At 46.9% G+C, this 21,103-nt stretch overlaps 2 protein-coding genes and 1 non-coding gene across 3 annotated transcripts; all 3 read left to right on the top strand.

The window, feature by feature from the left end:
* Positions 1 to 229: 229 nt before the first annotated feature.
* LOC142803078 (uncharacterized) lies at positions 230 to 3,718 on the top strand. Its single transcript, XM_075888188.1, has 2 exons — positions 230 to 1,047; positions 3,715 to 3,718. Exons 1-2 carry the CDS (start codon positions 230 to 232, stop codon positions 3,716 to 3,718), a joined length of 822 nt encoding a protein of 273 aa, XP_075744303.1.
* Positions 3,719 to 17,747: 14,029 nt separating this feature from the next.
* TRNAA-UGC (transfer RNA alanine (anticodon UGC)) lies at positions 17,748 to 17,819 on the top strand. Its single transcript has one exon. It is a non-coding gene; the product is annotated as a tRNA-Ala (tRNA).
* Positions 17,820 to 18,114: 295 nt separating this feature from the next.
* On the top strand, positions 18,115 to 19,056 carry LOC142803077 (uncharacterized). Its single transcript, XM_075888187.1, has one exon. The coding sequence runs from the start codon at positions 18,139 to 18,141 to the stop codon at positions 19,054 to 19,056; it is 918 nt and encodes a 305-aa protein (XP_075744302.1). The 5' UTR covers positions 18,115 to 18,138.
* Positions 19,057 to 21,103: the final 2,047 nt, after the last annotated feature.

Raw genomic sequence — 21,103 nt, 5'->3', positions numbered from 1 at the left:
CAGCGCTGCCATTTTCTTTGACTATAGAAATATGCGGCTTTCCTCAATGATGGAAAAACTGTATCAGGCAGAAATGACAAGACGATTTTCTTTATTTACACTAATTTATTATTTTATTGTTTGAACAAGCTGATGAGCACCACGAAACTCTGTAATGAGTGCTCTAGATGTAACGGGGGTGTAGCTCAGGAGAAAGACGAAGACGACGTTCTGAACGGACGCGTTTTTCATGTTCTCCGCTTCGAAGGATTTATCGGCCATGGGCAGAGGTGCTGCTCAGGCTTCAGCCAGCGGCAACGACTACCGTGTTGTACTTCCTCGCCTTCCCACCGGTAAGCTTGTTGTGGACTCTGTCTTTCTACATGCGGACTTAGCTGGTCGCCCCTACCGGTTTCAAGATTTTAGAGATGCTCTTCGGTACATCATTGACTTGAAGGAAATAAGCTCCATAGGTCAATTTCAAATGTCTCATGTTTGGATGGCCACATGCAAGTCAACGCTGACGAAAACAAAGTTGGTCAGAAGAGGCGAATTTTTCGTCAAAAGTCGTCGATGCCTCGTTATAGACTCGGAGCCCACGGAAGTGAAGTTGAAGCTTATGTGGCTTCCTGAGCGCTTGGAGGACGCCTATGTGTGCGAGGGACTGCAAGCTTTTGGGAAGGTCAAGACAATATCACAAGAAAGCTGGAAAGTAGCGGACATGGAACAAATGCGGACGCTAAATAGGGATGTTGTTTTGTCCCTTGCTGATGGAGTTCGCATTGCGGATATTCCTCATATTCTTGTTATCTTCGGAGTGCAAAGCCTCGTCCTGATACCTGGCCGCCCACCACTTTGCCTTCGGTGCAGTAAGGTTGGACACATCCGTCGAAACTGCAGGACCCCTCGCTGTGACATCTGTCGACGCTTCGGTCATTCGGCCAAAGATTGTGTTATGACATACGCCAACATGCTGCGACAGCACACAAAACAGCCAGATGATAACCTACTAGAGCATATTATGGATGCCACCGAGGTTTTGGATGCAACGGGAGACACTCCGTCAATGTCATATGCTGCAAGCTCTACCACAAGGAATCCAGAAGAGGAAAGAAAGACACTCGCTGTTGACACAGTTGAAACTTCTGCGTGCAAAGAGCCAAGTGAATCATGCAAGCAGCATACACAAAACGACTCCGCACCACCCCTAGCACAAGTAGGAGTTCCTATGGAGAGTGCTGTTGCGCTGACCCATAAAGATGCCGAAGAACCAGCAGTACAAGATAGACTCTGGGCTGGATGCCGCAGAAAGTTCATCACCTGCTTGCGCTGCAGCTCCGCAGCAGCTTTTTCATAATGGTGCAGTGTCGGAAGATGGTATGCAGATCTCCACGAATACAACAATACTGAAACGTCACGCATCGTCCAGCTCGGATTCAAGCAAAGAGAGTGACCCAGCGTCAGTGACTAGGGAGTCACGCCGTGGCCGAAAGTCCATGCCAAAGGGGAAGTGTCGCCGATCCCGATCTAGGAGGCCTGCTGGGGGCTCACGGGAAGCCTCAGCGCCAACTCTTGGGACTGATCAAGTGGGACGATAAGCGAATTAGAAGGTAGTCACCATGGCGCAGTCTGAGCGACTCATATTTGCCACCTTGAACGTACGCGGCCTTAGGTCTTCGCAGAAACAAGCACAACTCCGTAGACTTCTCAATCGGAAGCGTCTCGACTTTGTCGCCATCGAAGAGACAAAGATCGAGAGCGAGGAAGAGGCCGAGAAGGTCCTGCGGCCTTTTCTGTCTCAGTTTAATGTGTGTGTCTCACATGCTAAAGGTTTATCTGCGGGCTGTTGGTTGTTTTTGAGAAAAAGCCTACCCTGTTCAGCATTGTGCACTAGTGTTGATGAAGAGGGCAGGTATATATGCTGTGGTTTTTTGTTGCAAGGAGTGCCATGGAGAATTATCAATCTATATGCGTTTAATGATGTTCCGAAACGACTTGAGTTATTTGAAAAAGTGCGTAATTTAATTGACGTCGACAGATGCACGGTACTTATGGGAGATTTCAACTGCGTATGTGAAGCGATTGATCGTTATAATTCGTCTGGAAAGAGAGACAGGAGTGGTGAGCTTTTATCCGGTATTTTAGATAATGCAGGACTAATTGACATTGGGGTCTCGAATCGGGCAACAGCATATACAAGAGTACAATGCAGCTCTCATGCTCCCCTTGACCGGATTTACGTGTCCTCATCACTCCTATCTCGTAAAATTTCCTGCAGCACCGAAGCTGTATCATTCTCAGACCATTGTATTGTCATAGCGCAAATTGGTGAAAATCGTCACAAACGATTCCGTCCCCAGTGGGCCCTTTGGAAAATGAATGCGAAGCTCCTCTGTGATCAGGAATTCATGAATTGCGTCCAGATGGCATTGAAGCAATCTTTTTCGATTGGTTTTCATATCTTCGCTGCTTGGGAGCTTTTTAAACAAGAAATTCGTGCTATAGCTTTAGAAATTGGGGCTGTTAAGTCTTTCCATAGAAAGAATGATGAAAAGATACTTTTTAAAAGTCTTTGCAATCTTAATGAGATGGAATGCGAAATGCCGGGAAAGTACATCAAAGATATTGAGAATATTAAGTGCCAACTACAGAGATATGATGCTGCTCGCTTCCAAGGGGCACGTATTAGATCTCGGAACCAGCGCACTTTAAATTCTGAGCAACCGACGCGCCAACCTTTACTTGATGAGCAACGCCACGCGATTTCTAAAGTTATTCTAGACTTGTACTTTAACGATGTGCTCATAAAAGATAACGGAGACATTACTTTGGCGTTCGAAACGTACTATAACAGCTTATTTAGCTCTCCCTCTGACGATCCTGACGCTCACCTCAAGGCTAGTTTTGTTTCTCTTGTGAACCCCTTGAAGGACAGTGATTGTGAAGTCATTAATAGGCCCATTACTCTACAGGAAATCGAGCAAGCAATCGACAACTTGCCTTTATTGAAAACACCGGGGCCTGATGGCATCTCCGGTGAATTTTACAAAGCTTTCAAGAAAACGCTTGCTCTTATATTGCTGAATATTTTTCAGATGAGTTACGACATGGATACACTCCCGCAATCTTTTTGCAAAAGTCACACTGTGTTAATACCGAAAACAACTGACAAGGAAAAACTTCGCTTCGTTGAGGGCTACAGGCCAATATCGCTGTCAAATGTGGACTACAAAATTTTCGCAAAAGTATTAGCAAATGGGTTGCAATTCGCTATGTCGATCCTCATTGGGTTTCATCAGACATGTGGGATCAGAGGTCGATCTATACAAATCAGTATACATGTCGCTCGAACAGTGCTGCAATACTGTCATGGTTCTCAAAAACATCTTGTAATGCTACAGGTAGACCTTGCAAAAGCTTTTGATCGTGTTCGTCATTCCTTCCTTTTTTCTCTTCTCGAACAAGCTAATGTTGGCAAAGTTGTTCTTAAAGGCGTTAAATTATGCTATAATGAATGCTCAACTCGTCTGATAGTTAATGGTCAACTCTCCAAGCCAGTTTCTATTCGGTCTTCTGTAAAACAGGGATGCCCGATGTCACCTCTTTTATTTGCACTTTATTTAGAACCACTGTGCTTAAGCATAATACAGTCGAGTTGCATTCGTGGCTTTAGAATATTAGGCAGTGAGGTTAAAGTATTGGCTTATGCAGATGATGTCGCATTCTCTTGCACAGATAAACCAAGTGTCGAAAATGTGGTATGTACTACTGAAAAGTTTGGCGTAGTATCAGGAGCTCGTTTAAACGCCTCTAAAAGTTTAGGACTGTGGTTTGGCTTGTGGGGTAGCACACCGAACCACTTTGCAGGATTTAATTGGACAAGAACTCCTCCAACATACCTCGGTGTACCATTGCATGCATATAGATTCAGTGCGCATTACTGGAAGGAACGTGTCCCTAAGCTTGAACGACAGGCCCAGACATTTGTGCCCTATCGACTTTCGATATTTGGGAGAGCTGAAGCTTGCAATACTTTCTTAGCGACAAAACTTTACTACGTATTACAACCTATTGATTGCGCAAGATTCTATATACAACGCTTTCATCGGATTTTCGCTACTTTCATATGCTCTTCGACTTTTGAGCCCATGCGTCGTGATAATATATTGAAGCCAGTTAGGGAGGGTGGGTTAGGACTAAAACACCTTTATCTATGGCAAATAGTGTCCCGATTCTTCTTTTTTCGAGACAATTCCTATCCTGTAATCCGTTCCTTCTTGCAGGTTACACTTGTTGATTGCTTACCAGATTTAATTGTTTCATCCAACTTCTCCGAACGCCCATGCTTGTGGGGATTCATGCAGGAAGTTTACCTCGCAGATCAGTTTCTTAAAGCTCGCTTCTCTGTAGAATACCTGTACTCAGTAACATGCAAGGTGCTTTATAAGGATCTACTGAGTACACTCTTCCCACCTCCATTGTACCGTTCACTGTACGCCAATCTTCCAGGTCACGATGTGTTGAAGCGAGTGCGCAAAATGTACATTCCACCGAATTCAAAAACATTCTTCTATAAACTCCACTCTGAAACATTGGCGGTAAGCACATGGTTAGAAAGAAAAGGTATTTTCATTCCGTTTGTTAACTGCCGTCTATGTGATGTGCCGGAAACGATTGAACATTGCTTTGTTAGCTGCAAAAATGCCATACTATTTTGGGATGTTCTTCTGCGAGCACTGAAAAAAACGTTTCGTCATTAATTCTCACACAATACGTTATCTTCTGCCAGCAACACTTGATGAAGTACCATATGATATGTTTTTCCTCATAGGTTTGCACAGCTTGTGGAAGACACGAATGCAAGACCGAAATGCAGAGCCCACCACCTCTTCAAGCGCACACTTCATTCAAATGGCTATCCACCTAAAAACATCTACGACGAGCTAGACTTTAGACCGGACTGGTACTCCGTCTTAGAGAACTGTTTGACCTCACCCCTTTTTTGTTTGTATAACACGATGTGAAGAACTCTTCATGTGAGGAACTCACGCTGTGTTAGCCATTTAGTGTTTATGAGTAACGCTTGAGCGCTTACTTTGGCGATTTGATTGTACTTTTGTTCGCTTGATATAGTCTTTATTGCCCAAGTACTTTGATAAATACAAAAGAAGGGTGTAGCTCAGTGGTCATTCTTTCGTCGGCACTCACGCGCGTCGGACGCAGGAATCATGTGCTCCGTAGGAGCGGCGTTTGCGGCACATACTAGCCGCGGTAACAGGATGACCGAAGACCAAGACGCAGGATATGAGATTATTTTGCCACCACTGCCCAAGGGACGCGTCGCGCAAAACACCGTGTTTTTACACGGTGATGTGCGCGGCAGACCATATTGAGTCGAAGATTTCCGAGACGCGCTCGGACCTACAGGACTGCTGCCGGAGGTGTTGGCACTGGGGGCCTACCAGAATAATCATGTCTGGGCAGTCACCATAAACAACGCGGACGCTACGAAGTGCTCGCTGGATGTGAAGGAGTTGAAAGTCAAGGGCCGACGCTGCATCATCGTAGACCCCCAGGATCAGCAGGTGCGGCTGCGCCTTCATTGGCTGCTGTACGGCGTCAACGATGAAGACGTACGAATGGCGTTGGCGGCTTTTGGGAAGGTCGTACAAATCACAAGGGAGCATTGGCGTGTTCAAGGTGTCAGCGACAAGGGTTCAACCACACTGACTGTGCTTCTTAAGCTCAAGAGTGGCGTGAAGGTTGAAGATCTCCCCCATCAAATCAGGGTGGCTGGTGAACTGGCACTTGTGGTTGCACCTGGTCGGCCAATGCAGTGTCTGCGCTGCCAAGGTACCGGTCATGTTAGAAGAGAGTGCAAAGTACCCCGATGCTCGCGTTGTCGGCGGTTCGGCCACAGCGAAGTTGCGTGCATGCGCACGTACGCATCGGCTATCGGATCAGCCGAAGGTGACGACACAGCAGAGTTGGTGATGGACGTGACCAAGGCTGAAGACGCGGCGAAAGGCGCAGGCGACGCGGTGAACCCTGAAGCTTCAACAGGTACAGTTACACCGACTGGTGGTGATGAACCAACAGCCAAAGCAGACATAGCATCTGGGGAGGTGGTTACTCAAGAGCCAGCCGGCCAAACCGAAGAAGGCATCACAAGCACCTCATCGAAGGAGCCTGAGCCGGTGGATTTAACCGAACTTCCAGTGTCGTGCGAGAGTATCAGTGGTGGGGCGCCAAGCAAAAGACCCCGCGAGCAGTCTGCAGGACGGCGTGAGGCGTCCAGCGAAAAGCAAGAAGAGGGGCCGCCTGCGAAGGCGACTTCGTTCAGACGCAGCAGCACGAGGCTGCGTCCCAACCCGACATCGGACAAGCACTGGCTACCTTTGTCCTCCAGTGGCACGGGTCCACCTGGAGGCTCCGAAGATGTCTAGCTCTATGCTAGACGCCGAAGGTAAGCACCATGCCCCTGGCTAACTTCTGCACTGCGTAGACATGGCTGTGGCGCCGAAACTTAGAGTGGCAACGTTAAATGTTCGAGGTCTCGCCGCCAAGCGGAAACAGAGCCAAGTCTACAGGCTACTTGTGGATCATGATCTGGATGTACTAGCTGTACAAGAAACAAAAGTAGGCGGCGAGGAGGAGACCCGGGGTATGGTGCTGAGGTTTACGGCGCGTTACCACGCAATTGTAAGTCAAGCAATAGGCACGTCTGCAGGCTGCGTTTTGTTCATTAAGAAGTTACCGGGTCTGGTAGTGCAAGATACCTTCGCTTGCCTATCTGGTAGGTTGGTTTCCTGTGATTTTGTATTCAATGAATGTCAGTGGCGTATAGTGTGTATTTATGCACCAATCATTTGTGAGGAGCGATTACTTTTTTTTCAAGCCTAAAGCAGCACTTCACTTTGGAAAAAAAATCTGTATTACTTGGTGATTTCAACTGCGTCCTTAATGGGCGAGATCGAGCAAATGGACGCGCCAATTACGATAAAAGTAGTAGGACGCTAGCGGACGTAGTTACTCAATTCGAGTTAGAAGACGTGGGCAGCTGTATGGAGGGAACGCGGGAGGTGCGTTTCACACATTTTCAGGGGAATAGCCATGCGCGCCTTGATCGCAATTACGTGTCGCTTGAATTAATAGCCCACTGGAAGACATATGCTGTTTACCCAATACACTTTAGCGATCATTGTTTAGTTAAATGTCATATGGGAGAGAAACACAAGGTGTGTAACGGGGTTTATTAGCAGCGCAGAACGCAGAAAGCGAAGCAGTCAGCAGCGTCCGGCCAAGCGCAGCAAGCACGAACTTATGCTGATGGCGATGCCCCTGATGCGCCGAGAAATGCCGCTGAAGCTCCTCTTCTTCACTACAATCGCCCTCCGCACAAAAAGACGCCATCCTGGCGGATTAGGGAGAAGAAACGACTAATGGGTCGTAATATGGCTTGAGACGAGAGACGTGGACAGTGTCGCAGCCGTGGTAGCGTAGGTCTGTGGATGGGATGATGGGCTCCACGATATAGTTGACGAGTGACGTTTGCTCTACAACGCGGTATGGCCCGATGTATTTGGGAAGAAGTTTTGCGGAGCGGCCAGGCGCGGTAGCAGGTGCCCGAAGCCATACTAATGAACCAGGTGGAAAGTTTGGAGCCGAACGGTCCCCAGTCTGGCGGGATTGCTGCTGCCACTGGTCCTCGGTAGAAAAAGAGCGGGCAAGCTGGCGGCATTCTTTAGCATGTCGGGCAGCTTCGGACAGAGTTGTACTTTCGGACTCATAAGGTTTATATGGAAGAATAGTGTCTACTGTATTTGAAGGTTCTCGTCCGTACAAAAGAAAGTATGGCGAAAACCCAGTAGTAGCTTGTACGGCAGTATTATACGCGTAGGTGACGAACGGGAGAACTTGGTCCCAATTTGAATGATCAGAGGCGACGTACATCGACAGCATACTGCCAAGAGTACGGTTGAAGCGCTCCGTCATGCCATTTGTTTGAGGGTGGTACGCTGTACTTGTGCGGTGCACGATTCGGCATTCGTTGAGTAATGCCTTCAAGGCGTCAGAAAGGAAGGCACGGCCTCTGTCACTTAAGAGCTCGCGAGGGGCACCATGACGCAGAATGAAACGTTGCAACAGAAACGTTCCAACGTCACGGGCTGTGGCAGTCGGCAGCGCGGCTGTTTCGGCATAGCGTGTCAGATGGTCTATCGCAACAATAATCCAGCGATTACCAGCTAGAGTTGATGGTAGTGGTCCGTAAATGTCAATGCCGACGCGATCAAAAGGTCGACTAGGACAAGGAAGAGGTTGTGACGGGTAGACTTGCCCGGGAGGTAACTTTTGTCGTTGGCACTGAGCACACGAGCGAATGAACTTTCGCACGTAGTTATACATGCCACGCCAATAATATCTGAGTCGAAGCCTAGCGTATGTCTTGATGAGGCCTGCGTGGGCGCACTGTGGGTCCGCGTGAAAAGCTTCGCAGATGGCAGCTCGAAGATGGCGGGGTATCACAAGGAGACACTTGCGACCGTCAGAAAGGTAGTTGCGTCGATAAAGAAGATCATCCCTAAGGCAAAAGTTGCTAGCCTGGCGGTGGAGAGCGCGAGACGGCGAAGGAGTGAGAGGATCAGAAAGAATGCTTATGAGGCCACTAATCCAGGGATCCTTTCGTTGTTCCACCGTCATGTTGCCCAAGGCGGATGACGCAAGTGCAGGCTCGAGGGAAGAGAGGCAAACACCTTCATCCGATATGGGTGAGCGAGAAAGGGCATCGGCGTCCGTGTGCTTACGACCAGATCTGTAAATAACGCGGATGTCGTATTCCTGAAGTTTGAGCGCCCAGTGAGCAAGTCGTCCGGAAGGGTCTTTAAGTGTGGATAGCCAACAAAGGGCGTGGTGGTCAGTGACGACGTCGAATGCGTGACCATACAGGTAGGGGCGAAATTTTCCAAGGGCCCAAATAATAGCTAAACACTCTTTCTCGGTCACGGAGTAGTTAGCCTCGGCTTTCGTCAAAGTACGGCTTGCGTAGGCGACGACATATTCATCAAACCCTGCCTTTCGTTGCGCGAGCACAGCGCCAAGTCCAACACCGCTGGCATCAGTATGAACCTCCGTGGGAGCGGCAGGATCGTAGTGGCGGAGGATGGGTGGTGAAGTCAGCAGGTGGCGTAATTTGGTGAATGCATCGTCGCATGCTGGTGACCAGGTGGAAAGGTCCTTGTCGCCGCTAAGAAGGTCCGTAAGGGGCGCACATATGGAAGCAAAATTTCTAATAAAGCGTCGGAAGTATGACGACAAGCCGACAAAACTTCTAAGTTCCTTCAAGTTCTTTGGCTTCGGAAAATCGGCGACTGCTCGAAGCTTGGCGGGGTCGGGAAGTATGCCGTCCCGCGAGACGACGTGGCCAAGAATGGTGAGCTGCCGAGCACCAAAACGACACTTCTTGAGGTTGAAAGGCCGGCGTCGGTGAGACGTGTGAGGACGTGCTCGAGACAATTTAAATGGGTGTCGAAATCGGTGGAAAAGACAACTACGTCATCGAGGTAGCATAAACATGTGTTTCACTTGAGGCCTCGTAAAATAGCGTCCATCATTCTTTCAAAAGTGGCTGGAGCGTTACAAAGGCCGAAAGGCATAACGGTAAACTCGTATAACCCATCAGGTGTGACAATTGCTGTTTTCGGTCGGTCAGATGCTTCCATAGGAACTTGCCAGTATCCAGACCGTAAATCCAGCGAAGAGAAGTATTCTGCTCCCTGCAAACAGTCAAGGGCGTCGTCTATTCGTGGTAACGGGTAAACGTCCTTGCGGGTGATCTTGTTTAAACGTCGATAGTCCACACAGAACCGAATGGAGCCGTCCTTCTTCTTAACAAGAACGACCGGTGACGCACAGGGACTGTTAGAAGGCTGTACAATACCCCGCTGGAGCATGTCAGCAACCTGGTCGTCAATAACACGGCGCTCCGACGCTGAGACTCGGTAGGGGCGCTGCCGTAGAGGCGTATGGCTTCCTTTGTCAATCTTGTGAGATATGTTTGATGTGCGACTGAGGCCAGAAGCGTGGCTTTTAAAAGAAGTACGAAACTTTTGGAGCAGGTTCACTAACTGGCTTCGTTCTGACGAAGACGTTCCGACATCGATGGAGCGGTGGAAAGCGTCAAGGAGTGACTGGTCAACATCAGAGTCAGAAATGAGTGTGCTGAGGTCCATAGAAAGTAAACTAGATGGAGCGTCAAAAATGTGACGGGCGTCGATCGGATGCACGTGACCGAGACATTCACCATAGAATAAAGGTAAAGGCCCTTCTAGCGTATTGTACACGAGCGTCTTCGTGACGCCATGGTGGAGAGTAAGGAGAGCAATGGGTAGTGGAGAACATTTGCGTTGAATGAACAGGGCAGAGGGCGTAAATAAAACATCACCGTCGGAAATAGCGTCACACGACACAGTTACCAGCAGAGAAGAACGCGGTGGTACGGTGGTGTCGTCGGAAACAAACAGTTTATAACACGGCAGGGAGGCTTCGACAGCGTCAACATCAGGAAGTGCAGATAGCTCAAGTTCAGCGCGACAGCAGTCAATGACGGCATTATTATTCGCAAGGAAGTCCCAGCCGAGTATCATGTCATGGGAACACGAGGGCAGCACTACGAATTCGACGATATACACAATCCCTTCGATGACGACTCGTGTGGTGCAGGCTGCGAGAGGTGTTACACTTTCTGCGTTAGCCGTTCTAAGAGAGAGGCCGGATAATGGCGTCAGAACTTTGCGGAGTTTGCGGCACAGGTTCATGGACAGGACGGATAGAGCGGCTCCGGTGTCAACAAGCGCCATGACGACGATACCATCAACTGACACTTCAATGACGTTAGCTGGACAGGGGCGAGGACTTGTGCGTGGCGACGGGGACGCAGTTCGTGCCTCGGGAACTGCGGCCGTTAGTTTTCCTGGTCGGTCGGTCCGGAACGGCGACGCATATGGGAAAGCGAACGTCGACGTGGAGATGGGGAGCGGCGGGTCGGGCCGTGTGGACGATCAGAAGGAAAGGAAGAGGAAGGAGGGCTTGAAGGCGTAGACGAAAACTGAGGGTCGAAAGAGGGCATTCGTCGAATGTTCTGGGCAGCCTGGCGACGACGACAATAACGTGCCACGTGGCCAACACCACCACAAGCAAAACATATGGGACGGTTGTCGTAGGTCCGCCATTGGTCGGAGTAGACTCCGACTTGCGGCTAGGGGGCAGAAAACTGCGGCCGAGGTGGTATCGGCATAGGCGGCGGTGAATAGGTCGGCAGTGAATAGGTCGGCGGTGAATAGGTCGGCGGCGAAAAGGGCGGCGGAGAATACATAGGCGCTGGCTGGAACGCAGGCTTTCGAGGTCGAGCAACGGCTTCGGCGTACGTGAGAGGTGCGGCGACTGGGGGAGATTCACGGGCGGGAGGAAGAACTTGTGCGACCTGGTCTTGAATGAAGTCGCGGAGTGTAGACGGCGATCTGCGTGGTTGATCGGGTACACAGGACATCAAAGAGAGCTGACGAGCGACCTCAGCGCGGATGAACTCTTGGATCTTGGAGAGAAGAGGGGCATGGTCTTCTCCTATGCCAAGGGTGGAAAGGCTGGACGAAGAGTCGTCGAGCACCGAGGGACGTCGGGTGGAAAGACGTTGCCTGCGCAACTCGTCAAAACTCTGGCATAACTCGGTCAGTTCTAGGACAGTGCGAAGACTCTTAGAAAGCAACATTTGGAAAGCGTCGTCCTCAATGCCCTTCATGATATGCTTGATCTTAAGCTCTTCGGACATTGACTCGTTCACTCGTTTGCAAAGGTCCAGAACGTCCTCAATATAGCTTGTGAAATTTTCACCAAGCTGCTGGAACCGAGTATGTAAGCGTTGTTCGGCACGGCGTTTGCGTACCTCAGGCCACCCGAAAAATTGTGTGAGGCTCGTTTTGAAGACCGATCATGTAGGGAGTTCCGCTTCGTGGTTTATAAACCACAGCTTGGCCAAGTCCGACAGGTAGAAAGAGACATAGGCCAACTTGGCGGTGTCATCCCATTTGTTGTGAGTACTCACTCGCTCGTACATTGAAATCCAGTCGTCAACGTCCTTGTCTTCTGTGCCTGAGAAGACAGGGGGATCTCGCAGACGCAGAGAACCGGTGCAGAGAACAGTAGGCGGTGCCGGTGGAGGAGTTGGAGCGGCGCTTGCGTCGGTAGGCATAATGGATGGTAAAATGCGATTCCGAAGCTCCAGGATGATCGAAACCCAGCAGAATCCACCACTTGTAACGGGGTTTATTAGCAGCGCAGAACGCAGAAAGCGAAGCAGTCAGCAGCGTCCGGCCAAGCGCAGCAAGCACGAGCTTATGCTGATGGCGATGCCCCTGATGCGCCGAGAAATGCCGCTGAAGCTCCTCTTCTTCACTACAGGTGGAACTTTCTCATGGGAGCTGTGGAAGATGAATTCCACTTTGATCACTGACGAATATTTCTTAGATCAGGTTATGAACTGCATCAATGAAATAAAAATGAATGATGGAGTTAAACTTGCAGAACAATGGGAAGAGTTCAAGCAGCGAATAAAAATAAAAGCTATTGATCGTTCTTGCGCATTGAGTTATGAAACGAAAAAGAAAGAGAAAGAACTCCGAAAGACTTTGGAAAGACTAATAGACTTGGAGTACAAACAACCGGGAGAGTATAAAATTGACATACGCAATATTAAGCAGAAAATTGCACTGCCTGACGAGAAACGCTACCGCGGTGCACTCGTTCGTGCTAGGGCCGAGGCTTTAGCGGCTGGAGAGACGCCAACCAAAAGAGCGTCAGGGGTGGAGAAAACGAACGCTCGACAGAGTCATATCGAAAAAATAGAGAGGGATGGTCACGAAGTAATTGATACGGACAGCGTTTTATCCGTATTTTCAAGTCATTTTGAAAACCTTTTTGCGTGTAGACAGGCAAACCTAGAAAGATTTAAAGACGAATATTTAGGACGAATGCCGCAAGTGAGTGAGGAAGTGAAAAACGCTTTGGAATTATCTATATCTGCATCTGAAGTTGAACGGGCGATTGATAAGTTAAATCCTGGGAAATCTCCAGGACCAGATGGTCTTTGTGCCAAGTGGTAGAAATGTTTTAAAAGCGAATTGTCTTCAATACTTGCGGGCCTCTTTAATGAGGCATATGAGGAAAAGAAATTACTACAATCCTTTGGTGAATCGCGTACCGTTCTGATTCCGAAAACAGACGAGGTTGAAAAGCTCAGGCACGTCGCAGCGTACAGGCCAATCGCACTGACAAACGTAGACTACAAAATATTAATGAAAATTTTGGTGGCCAGACTTCAGTCAGTAATAAAAGATATCGTTGGTGCACACCAAACGTGTGGAATAAAAGGTCGGTCCATAGTTACAAACGTTCATAAAATGCGATCCGTGCTCGAATGTGTTGACACCTGTCATGCTCGTGTGGCCATACTCCAGCTGGATCTGGAAAAAGCGTTTGATTGCGTTTCCCACGCTCTTTTGTTTGCAGTATTCAAGCACAATAATGTCGGTAAGATAATTATTGACGGAGTAGCCATGGCACATCGGAACGGTAGTACGAGACTAATTATCAACAAGACATTGGGCCCCCCATAAGAATCGAGCGCTCAGTGCGTCAAGGTTGCCCTGTTAGTCCACTTTTGTTTTGCATCTATATTGAAACTTTATGTCAGTCGATATTGCAGAATGACATCATTAATGGGTTTAGAGTACAATCTTCAGAGGTCAAACTACTCGAATACGCTGATGATGTTGCGATTTGTAGCACTACCTATGTCGGTATTGAAGAATCAATCAGAGTTTCTAAATATTTCGCCGAGGTTACAGGAAGCCACATAAACTGGGGTAAATGCCTCGGCTTCTGGCATGGATATTGGCCTTCAACACCAGAATTTTTCGCAGCCATTAAATGGACAAGAACGCCAGTTAAATATCTTGGAGTACCGCTCGAGTCATACAAAAGTACTGACGAATATTGGACACAGCAAACGAAAGAAATTAAAGAAAAAGCGAATAGGTGGAATGCAACTTATCTGTCCATGTTTGCTAGGGCTACTGCATGCAACTGGTTTTTTGTGTCTAAGCTGTGGTATGTGATGCAAGTGCTGCACTGTTCCCGGGTCAATGTGCAAAAATTACATCGGGTGTTTGCAATATTTGTGTGGGGGTCTAACTGGGAAAGGTGCAGTCGCACGAATTTGTTTAGACGGGTGAAGTGTGGAGGCCTTGGGCTAGGACATCTGTTTATCAAACAGTTAGTAAATAGGTTTTTCTTTTTTCGTGAGACGAGAGATCCTTTCCTACTAACAGTGTGTCAAACAAGACTGAGTAGACTGTTGCCCGAGTTTGTTGTGAGCACTCATGCTACCCCAGGAGCTGTGCAAGGATACATGAAGGAAGTAGTGGCCAGCGTGCGGTTTTTGTGTGTTCGCTTTTCAACTGACTACCTGTGGTCTGTTGGAAAGAAGAAACTGTACAAAGATTTATGTGACACGATGCTTCCCGTCCCACTGTACAGAGCGCTATATACAGCACGCAAGGGTCAGAACGTACTTAAACGAGTAAAAAAAATGCCAGCAGCTCCAAGCGCGAAAACGTTCTTTTTCAAATTACACACTGGAACACTTCCTGTAAGAACCTTCCTAGAGGAGCGTGGGTTTTATATGCCTTGGGGATCTCACTGTCTAATCTGTAAGAAACCGGAAACTATTGACCATGTTTTCCTGCACTGTTGGGAAGGAGTTTATTTTTGGGACGTATTACAAAGGACAATCAAAAAAGAGTTTCCGTTAGACCCTCATGGTATCAGGTATTTGGCAATAGAGAACGAGGATGGATTACCTTTCGATTTTCTCATGATGACTGCCTTGCACAGTATATGGCGCTCTAGAATGGCTGGATTTCATTGTGACCGAGACAGAAGACCAGCAAGAGAGTATTTTAAGGAAAGCATCTCAAGATTTCTTGAGGTAGTAAGAACAGACGAATGTGTACCTTTGTGGGTAGAAAGGGTAGAAGCCCTACTGACCATGAAGGAATTCTAGGATGCGATGTGTTATAGTTAAGTTTTAAGTTTTTTTTGTATTGTATGTAGTGAATTGTAATATATCTTAGTAACCCGTTTGTGAAGTTTACCGGAAATAAAGAAAAAAAAGGGTGTAGCTCAGTGGTAGAGCGCTCGCTTAGCATGTTAGAAGTCCCGGGTTCAAACCCCGGCACCTCCAATTCGGTCTCGACTTTAGTGGTATCTTTTTTTATTGCCTGTTGTAATACTGCGGCACCACGAGTTACCGGTGGGCATATCATGAAATACATTTCATCGAACAGCGCTGCCATTTTCTTTGACTATAGAAATATGCGGCTTTCCTCAATGATGAAAAAACTGTGTCAGACAGCAATGACGAGACGATTTTGTTTATTTCAACTAATTGATTATTTTATTGTTTGAACAACCTGATGAGCACCAAGAAACTCGTTAATGAGTGCTCCAGATGTAACGGGGTGAATTTCGAGGAAGAAGCTAACCACTTCATTGCCCTTGTGCCTCAGTTACAAGATGATGATAGACTACCTGTAGAGGGGCCAATAACCAGAGAGGAAATTAGATTTGCAATAACAACGTTGCAGAAAAACAAAACTCCTGGCCCAGATGGCCTTAGTGGTGAATTTTACATAGCTTTTCAGGAACTTCTGATACCTTTCCTTGAGCAACTTTTTAAAGAGGCTTATGACCGTGGTGAACTTCCTCCTTCTTTCTATCAGAGCCATACAACATTAATCCCAAAAAGTGCTGATCCTAACGCATTAAAGAGAGTTAACGAATACAGGCCAATATCGTTATGTAACGTTGACTACAAAATATTTGCTAAATTGTTGACAAATCGGGTACAGACAGTGATTACTAAATGTGTAGGTGACCACCAAACATGTGGAATTCGTGGTCGCTCGATACAGACAAACATACATATTGCACGTTCAGTTCTTGAGTGTATAGATGGTAGCATGGACCAAGTAGCCCTCCTTCAAATAGACCTTGCAAAAGCATTTGATAAGGTACAGCATGTTTTTTTGTTCCGGCTCCTAAGACACCTGCAGTTGGGTGATGTACTATACAATGGTATCTCACTCTGTTATAAGAAGTGCACAACTAGGCTAATTGTAAATCGCACACTTTCCAATATAATAGAGTTAAATTCATCTGTACGTCAGGGATGTCCGTTGTCACCTTTGCTTTTTGCAATTTATTTGGAACCATTATGTTTAAGTGTGCTTCTAAAGTCCAGCATAACAGGCTACCGATATGGTGCTGAGGAAGTTAAAGTTCTAGCTTATGCAGATGACATTGCCTTCTTTTGCGCTGATAAACCCAGCGTTCAAGAAGCAGTCAACACTACTTTACGTTTCTGTGAAGTCGCTGGCGCCAGCATAAATTTTGATAAAAGTAGTGGATTCTGGCTAGGCATGTGGGCTACAACTCCTTCGGTCTTTGCAAATATTCATTGGAATGCGACTCCTATGAAATACCTCGGTGTGCCTCTCGATAACTATCGTAACAGCGGCCCACACTGGACCGCTGCGATAACTACGATCCGCCGAAAGGTGGCAACATGGCACGGACGGGAGCTTTCCATTTTTGCCAGAGCGAAAGCGTGCAATATATTCCTTGTATCGAAGCTTATTTATATTCTGCAGGTGTTGCATTGCTCTCGGGTACACATTCAAGCCTTTCATAGGATATTTGCCTGCTTTATTTGGAGCTCTTCCTGGGAACCCATGAAAAGAGACAATCTTTTTCTTCCACTCGAAAAGGGTGGCCTCGGCCTTGTGCATTTGTTCGTGCGACAGTTGGTGTTGCGATTTTTCTACCTCAAGGATGTGTGCCACCCATTTCTATTAGCGGTTCTTCGTAACCGTCTTTGTTACCACCTTCCTTTTATTCATGTCACAACAAGCGTTGCTAAGGAATTGCCGTTGCGGGGATTCCTAAAGGAAATTGTTGATACTGCCAGTTTTTTGAAAGCCAGGTTTACCTTAGAGTATTTGTATACTATTGACAGAACAAATTTAACCGCTGCACTTGTGAATAACCTTTTCCCCAAACCTGTTTATCGAAAGCCATATTCGCTTCTGTCTGGTCACGATGTATTATTTCGTGTACGTAGAATGTGTATATCTCCAGCAGCGAAAACATTTTTTTTTACTGCACACTTCCACGCTGCCAGTAAAAACGTGGCTGAATGAAAAATCAATATACGTACCCTGGACAGTGAATTGTAGACTCTGCAACAAACCAGAGACTATAGAGCATTGTTTTATTCATTGTCGTGATGCTTTTTATTTTTGGGACATTCTAAAAAGAACGTTAAGAAAAGAACTTCCAATCACAGCCCATGGTATTAGGTTCCTTCCGTTCAAAAAGAGTCTGACTGATAGTACTCCTTACGACTTGTTTATGTTGTTGGGACTTTATTCATTATGGAAAAGTCGCATGATCGATAGACACGCCGAGCCACCACGGTCGACGAGATCTGTCTTCCGAGAAGCAGCTGCTCAAGTGCGCAGTGTTGTCGAGACTTTTGACCCCGTTCCGGAGTGGCTTCCCGTTCTTGACGCTTGTGTGTGTTTGTCTGAATTTTGATGAAGTATGTTCTGTGTACTTTAATGGTGATAATGTCATTCATTAAAGAAAAAAAAAACGGGGGTGTAGCTCAGTGGTAGAGCGCTCGCTTTGCATGTGAGAAGTCCCGGGTTCAAACCCCGGCACCTCCAATTCGCTCTCGACTTTAGCGGTATCTTTTTTTATTGCCTGTTGTAATACTACGGCACCACGAGTTACCGGTGTGCATATCATGAAATACATTTCATCGAACAGCGCTGCCATTTTCTTTGACTATAGAAATATGCGGCTTTCCTCAATGATGAAAAAACTGTGTCAGACAGCAATGACGAGAAGATTTTGTTTATTTCAACTAATTGATTATTTTATTGTTTGAACAACCTGATGAGCACCAAGAAACTCGTTAATGAGTGCTCCAGATGTAACGGGGGTGGAGGAAAAAGAAGCCGCACCGATCGGCTGCGTTCCAAAATGCTCTCTGCTGGTAACAGCGTATCGGCCAACGGCCGAGGATCATCGACTCCGTTTCATGATGAAGACTCAAGCTATAAAGTCGTCCTGCCACGTCTTCCAACCGGTAACGATGTTTTGAATTCCGTTTTCCTTCATGCCGACTTGAGTGGTAGGCCGTACCGTGCCCCTGACTTTCAAGACGCGCTGCTTAAGGTGGTGAGCACAGCGGACATTATTGGAGTTGGCCAGTATCAAATGAGCCATGTATGGATGGTTACGTGTGCAAACAGCATGACGAAACAGAAACTCGTTACTTGTGGTGAGCTCCGTGTAAAAGGGCTGAAGTGCATGGTGCTAGATCCGGAGACCAAGAATATTAGGCTGAAACTACCTTGGCTTCCGCCTCATCTTGAATCGCGACGTGTTGAAGAGGCATTCCAAGCTTACGGCGTTGTGAAGTCCGTTGAAAGAGAGGCATGGAGATGTGCAGGAATGGAACAATGGATGACAACAAATAGAGACGTTGCCTTGGAGCTCAAGGACACCATCACTGTGAGCTCAATACCACACCTTATGTCAATTTATGGTCACCAATGCCTCGTACTTATTCCCGGTAGGCCTCCACTGTGTCTTCGGTGCAAGCGAGTGGGGCATGTACGACGACAGTGCAAAACACCGAGGTGCTTGCAATGCCAGCGTTTTGGTCACTCGTCGGATGCCTGTGTGTCAACTTATGCCAACAAACTCCGTTCTGGACAAGGGACAGAAGACCAACGTCACGATCATCTTATGGATGTCACTGAGGTAGTTGATGCGACAGGAGAAGCAGCGGGAGGAGCAGAAGGTGCCTTAAAGGAAGCGGAACACTTGTCCATGGATACCCTTGGAACGCAAAATAACACCGCTAACGACGCCAGTGAAAGCATAAATGAATGAAATGCTGCTGACGAACACCACTTGGAAGGCCTTAAGGACAAGCCTCCTGACAATGAGGAACAAGAAGGAATGGATTGCAGTCAGATAAGGAAGCGTCAGGCATCGGTCACCGATGAAGCAACAACGAGTGCGCCAGACACGACAGAGCAAGTGTCTTCGTGAGGTCCACGTGTCACCTTCTTTGGGGACCGAGAGACGCGCCGCCTATGCCAGAGTCCTGAGGAAAGTGCTCCTAAAAAGTGCAAAGGAGGTAAAGCCACAGGTTGGCCTGTGGCTAAAGGTGACCTACAAAAGTAGTAAGATATCAAAATGGCTACCGCGCTAACGTTTCCCATGTGTGTAGCGACACTCAACGTACGTGGCTTGAGGAATGTAAGGCGTCAGTGGCAGTTGCGCCACGTGCTTGAGCAGTACAACATAGATGTACTTGCAGTGCAGGAGACTAAGATTTCCGCTGCTCGTGACGCCGATCTTGCACTGGAAGTTTTTCGTGATTACAATTTATACATCAGCCCAGCACGTGGTGCATCCGCTGGATGCTTTTTATTAATTAGAAAGCACTTGAATCATATTTTGACGTCACTACATGTTGATGGGAAAGGACGCCTCATTTGTTGCGACTTATCTTTTCATTCCCATAATTGGAGGTTTATCTGTGTCTATGCTCCCTCCAAAGTGAATGAAAGGAATTCTTTTTTCCTTTCTTTAACTTCGCTACTAAACACTGACAGAACTTTGGTAGTTTTTGGAGACTTTAATTGTGTTTGTGACGCTAGAGATCATTCATACATAACAAATCGTTATGACGCAAGTGCAGCCTTATTGCAGAAACTATTGAATGACCACAATTTAATAGATGTGGGAGCGCATGCACCTTCTTCGGTGAGGTTCACGCACTTTCAAGGCATCTCTCATGCTCGGCTTGACCGTGTATATGTATCTCTAAGCTTATGGTCTCACATTCATAATTATGCTGTAAAGCCCATATTTTTTACAGACCATTGCTTGGTCACTGTTTCTTGGGGTCCTAAAAATTTTCGTAAAACCCCTCTAAACTGGGACCTATGGAAGCTTAACGTTCAGTTGTTGCGCGAAGATTGTTTTGTTAAAATAGTAAAAGAATCGGTACAAGAGGCATAACGGTGTCGACAGTTACCAATTTTCGCTCAATGGGAAAGGTTCAAAGAAAGAGTCAAGTATCAGGCAATTAGTATTTCATGCGAAATAGCGCAAAGAAAAAAAGCTGAAAAGCGCTATCTTTATGATTTACTTCATAAGCTCCATACTTTTGAAAGTGAACAGCCGGGATTGTACGGGGACGAAATAAATGTGATTCGAGCACAGATACAAAAATTTGATACAGATTTATACAGAGGAGCTAAGATTCGTTCCCGTGTTACCCATTTCACTGAAGAGAAACCCACTAAAAATCCCTTGGGGATGAAAAGAGATATGCACTTTCTAAACAGATACTGCAAATTGAGTCGCGGGGTTCTCTTTGCACAGAGACATGTGAAATAAGAGCTGCATTTGAAGATTATTACAAATGTTTGTTCACCGCGGCTGAGCTTCAGGAGGATTTTGAGGAAGAAGCTAACCACTTCATTGCCCTTATGCCTCAGTTACAAGATGATGATAGACTCCCTGTAGAGGGGCCAATAACCAGAGAGGAAATTAGATTTGCAATAACAACGTTGCAGAAAAACAAAACTCCTGGCCCAGATGGCCTTAGTGGTGAATTTTACATAGCTTTTCAGGAACTTCTGATACCTTTCCTTGAGCAACTTTTTAAAGAGGCTTATGACCATGGTGAACTTCCTCCTTCTTTCTATCAGAGCCATACGACAATAATCCCAAAAAGTGCTGATCCTAACGCATTAAAGAGAGTTAACGAATACAGGCCTATATCGTTATGTAACGTTGACTACAAAATATTTGCTAAATTGTTGACAAATCGGCTACAGACAGTGATTACTAAAAGTGTAGGTGACCACCAAACATGTGGAATTCATGGTCGCTCTATACAGACAAACATACATATTGCACG

Source organism: Rhipicephalus microplus, chromosome 3 (genome assembly GCF_043290135.1).
Source record: "Rhipicephalus microplus isolate Deutch F79 chromosome 3, USDA_Rmic, whole genome shotgun sequence".
Lineage (NCBI taxonomy): Eukaryota > Metazoa > Arthropoda > Arachnida > Ixodida > Ixodidae > Rhipicephalus > Rhipicephalus microplus.
Note: the sequence above shows the minus strand (reverse complement) of the source record. Positions and strands in the feature narration are given on the sequence as shown.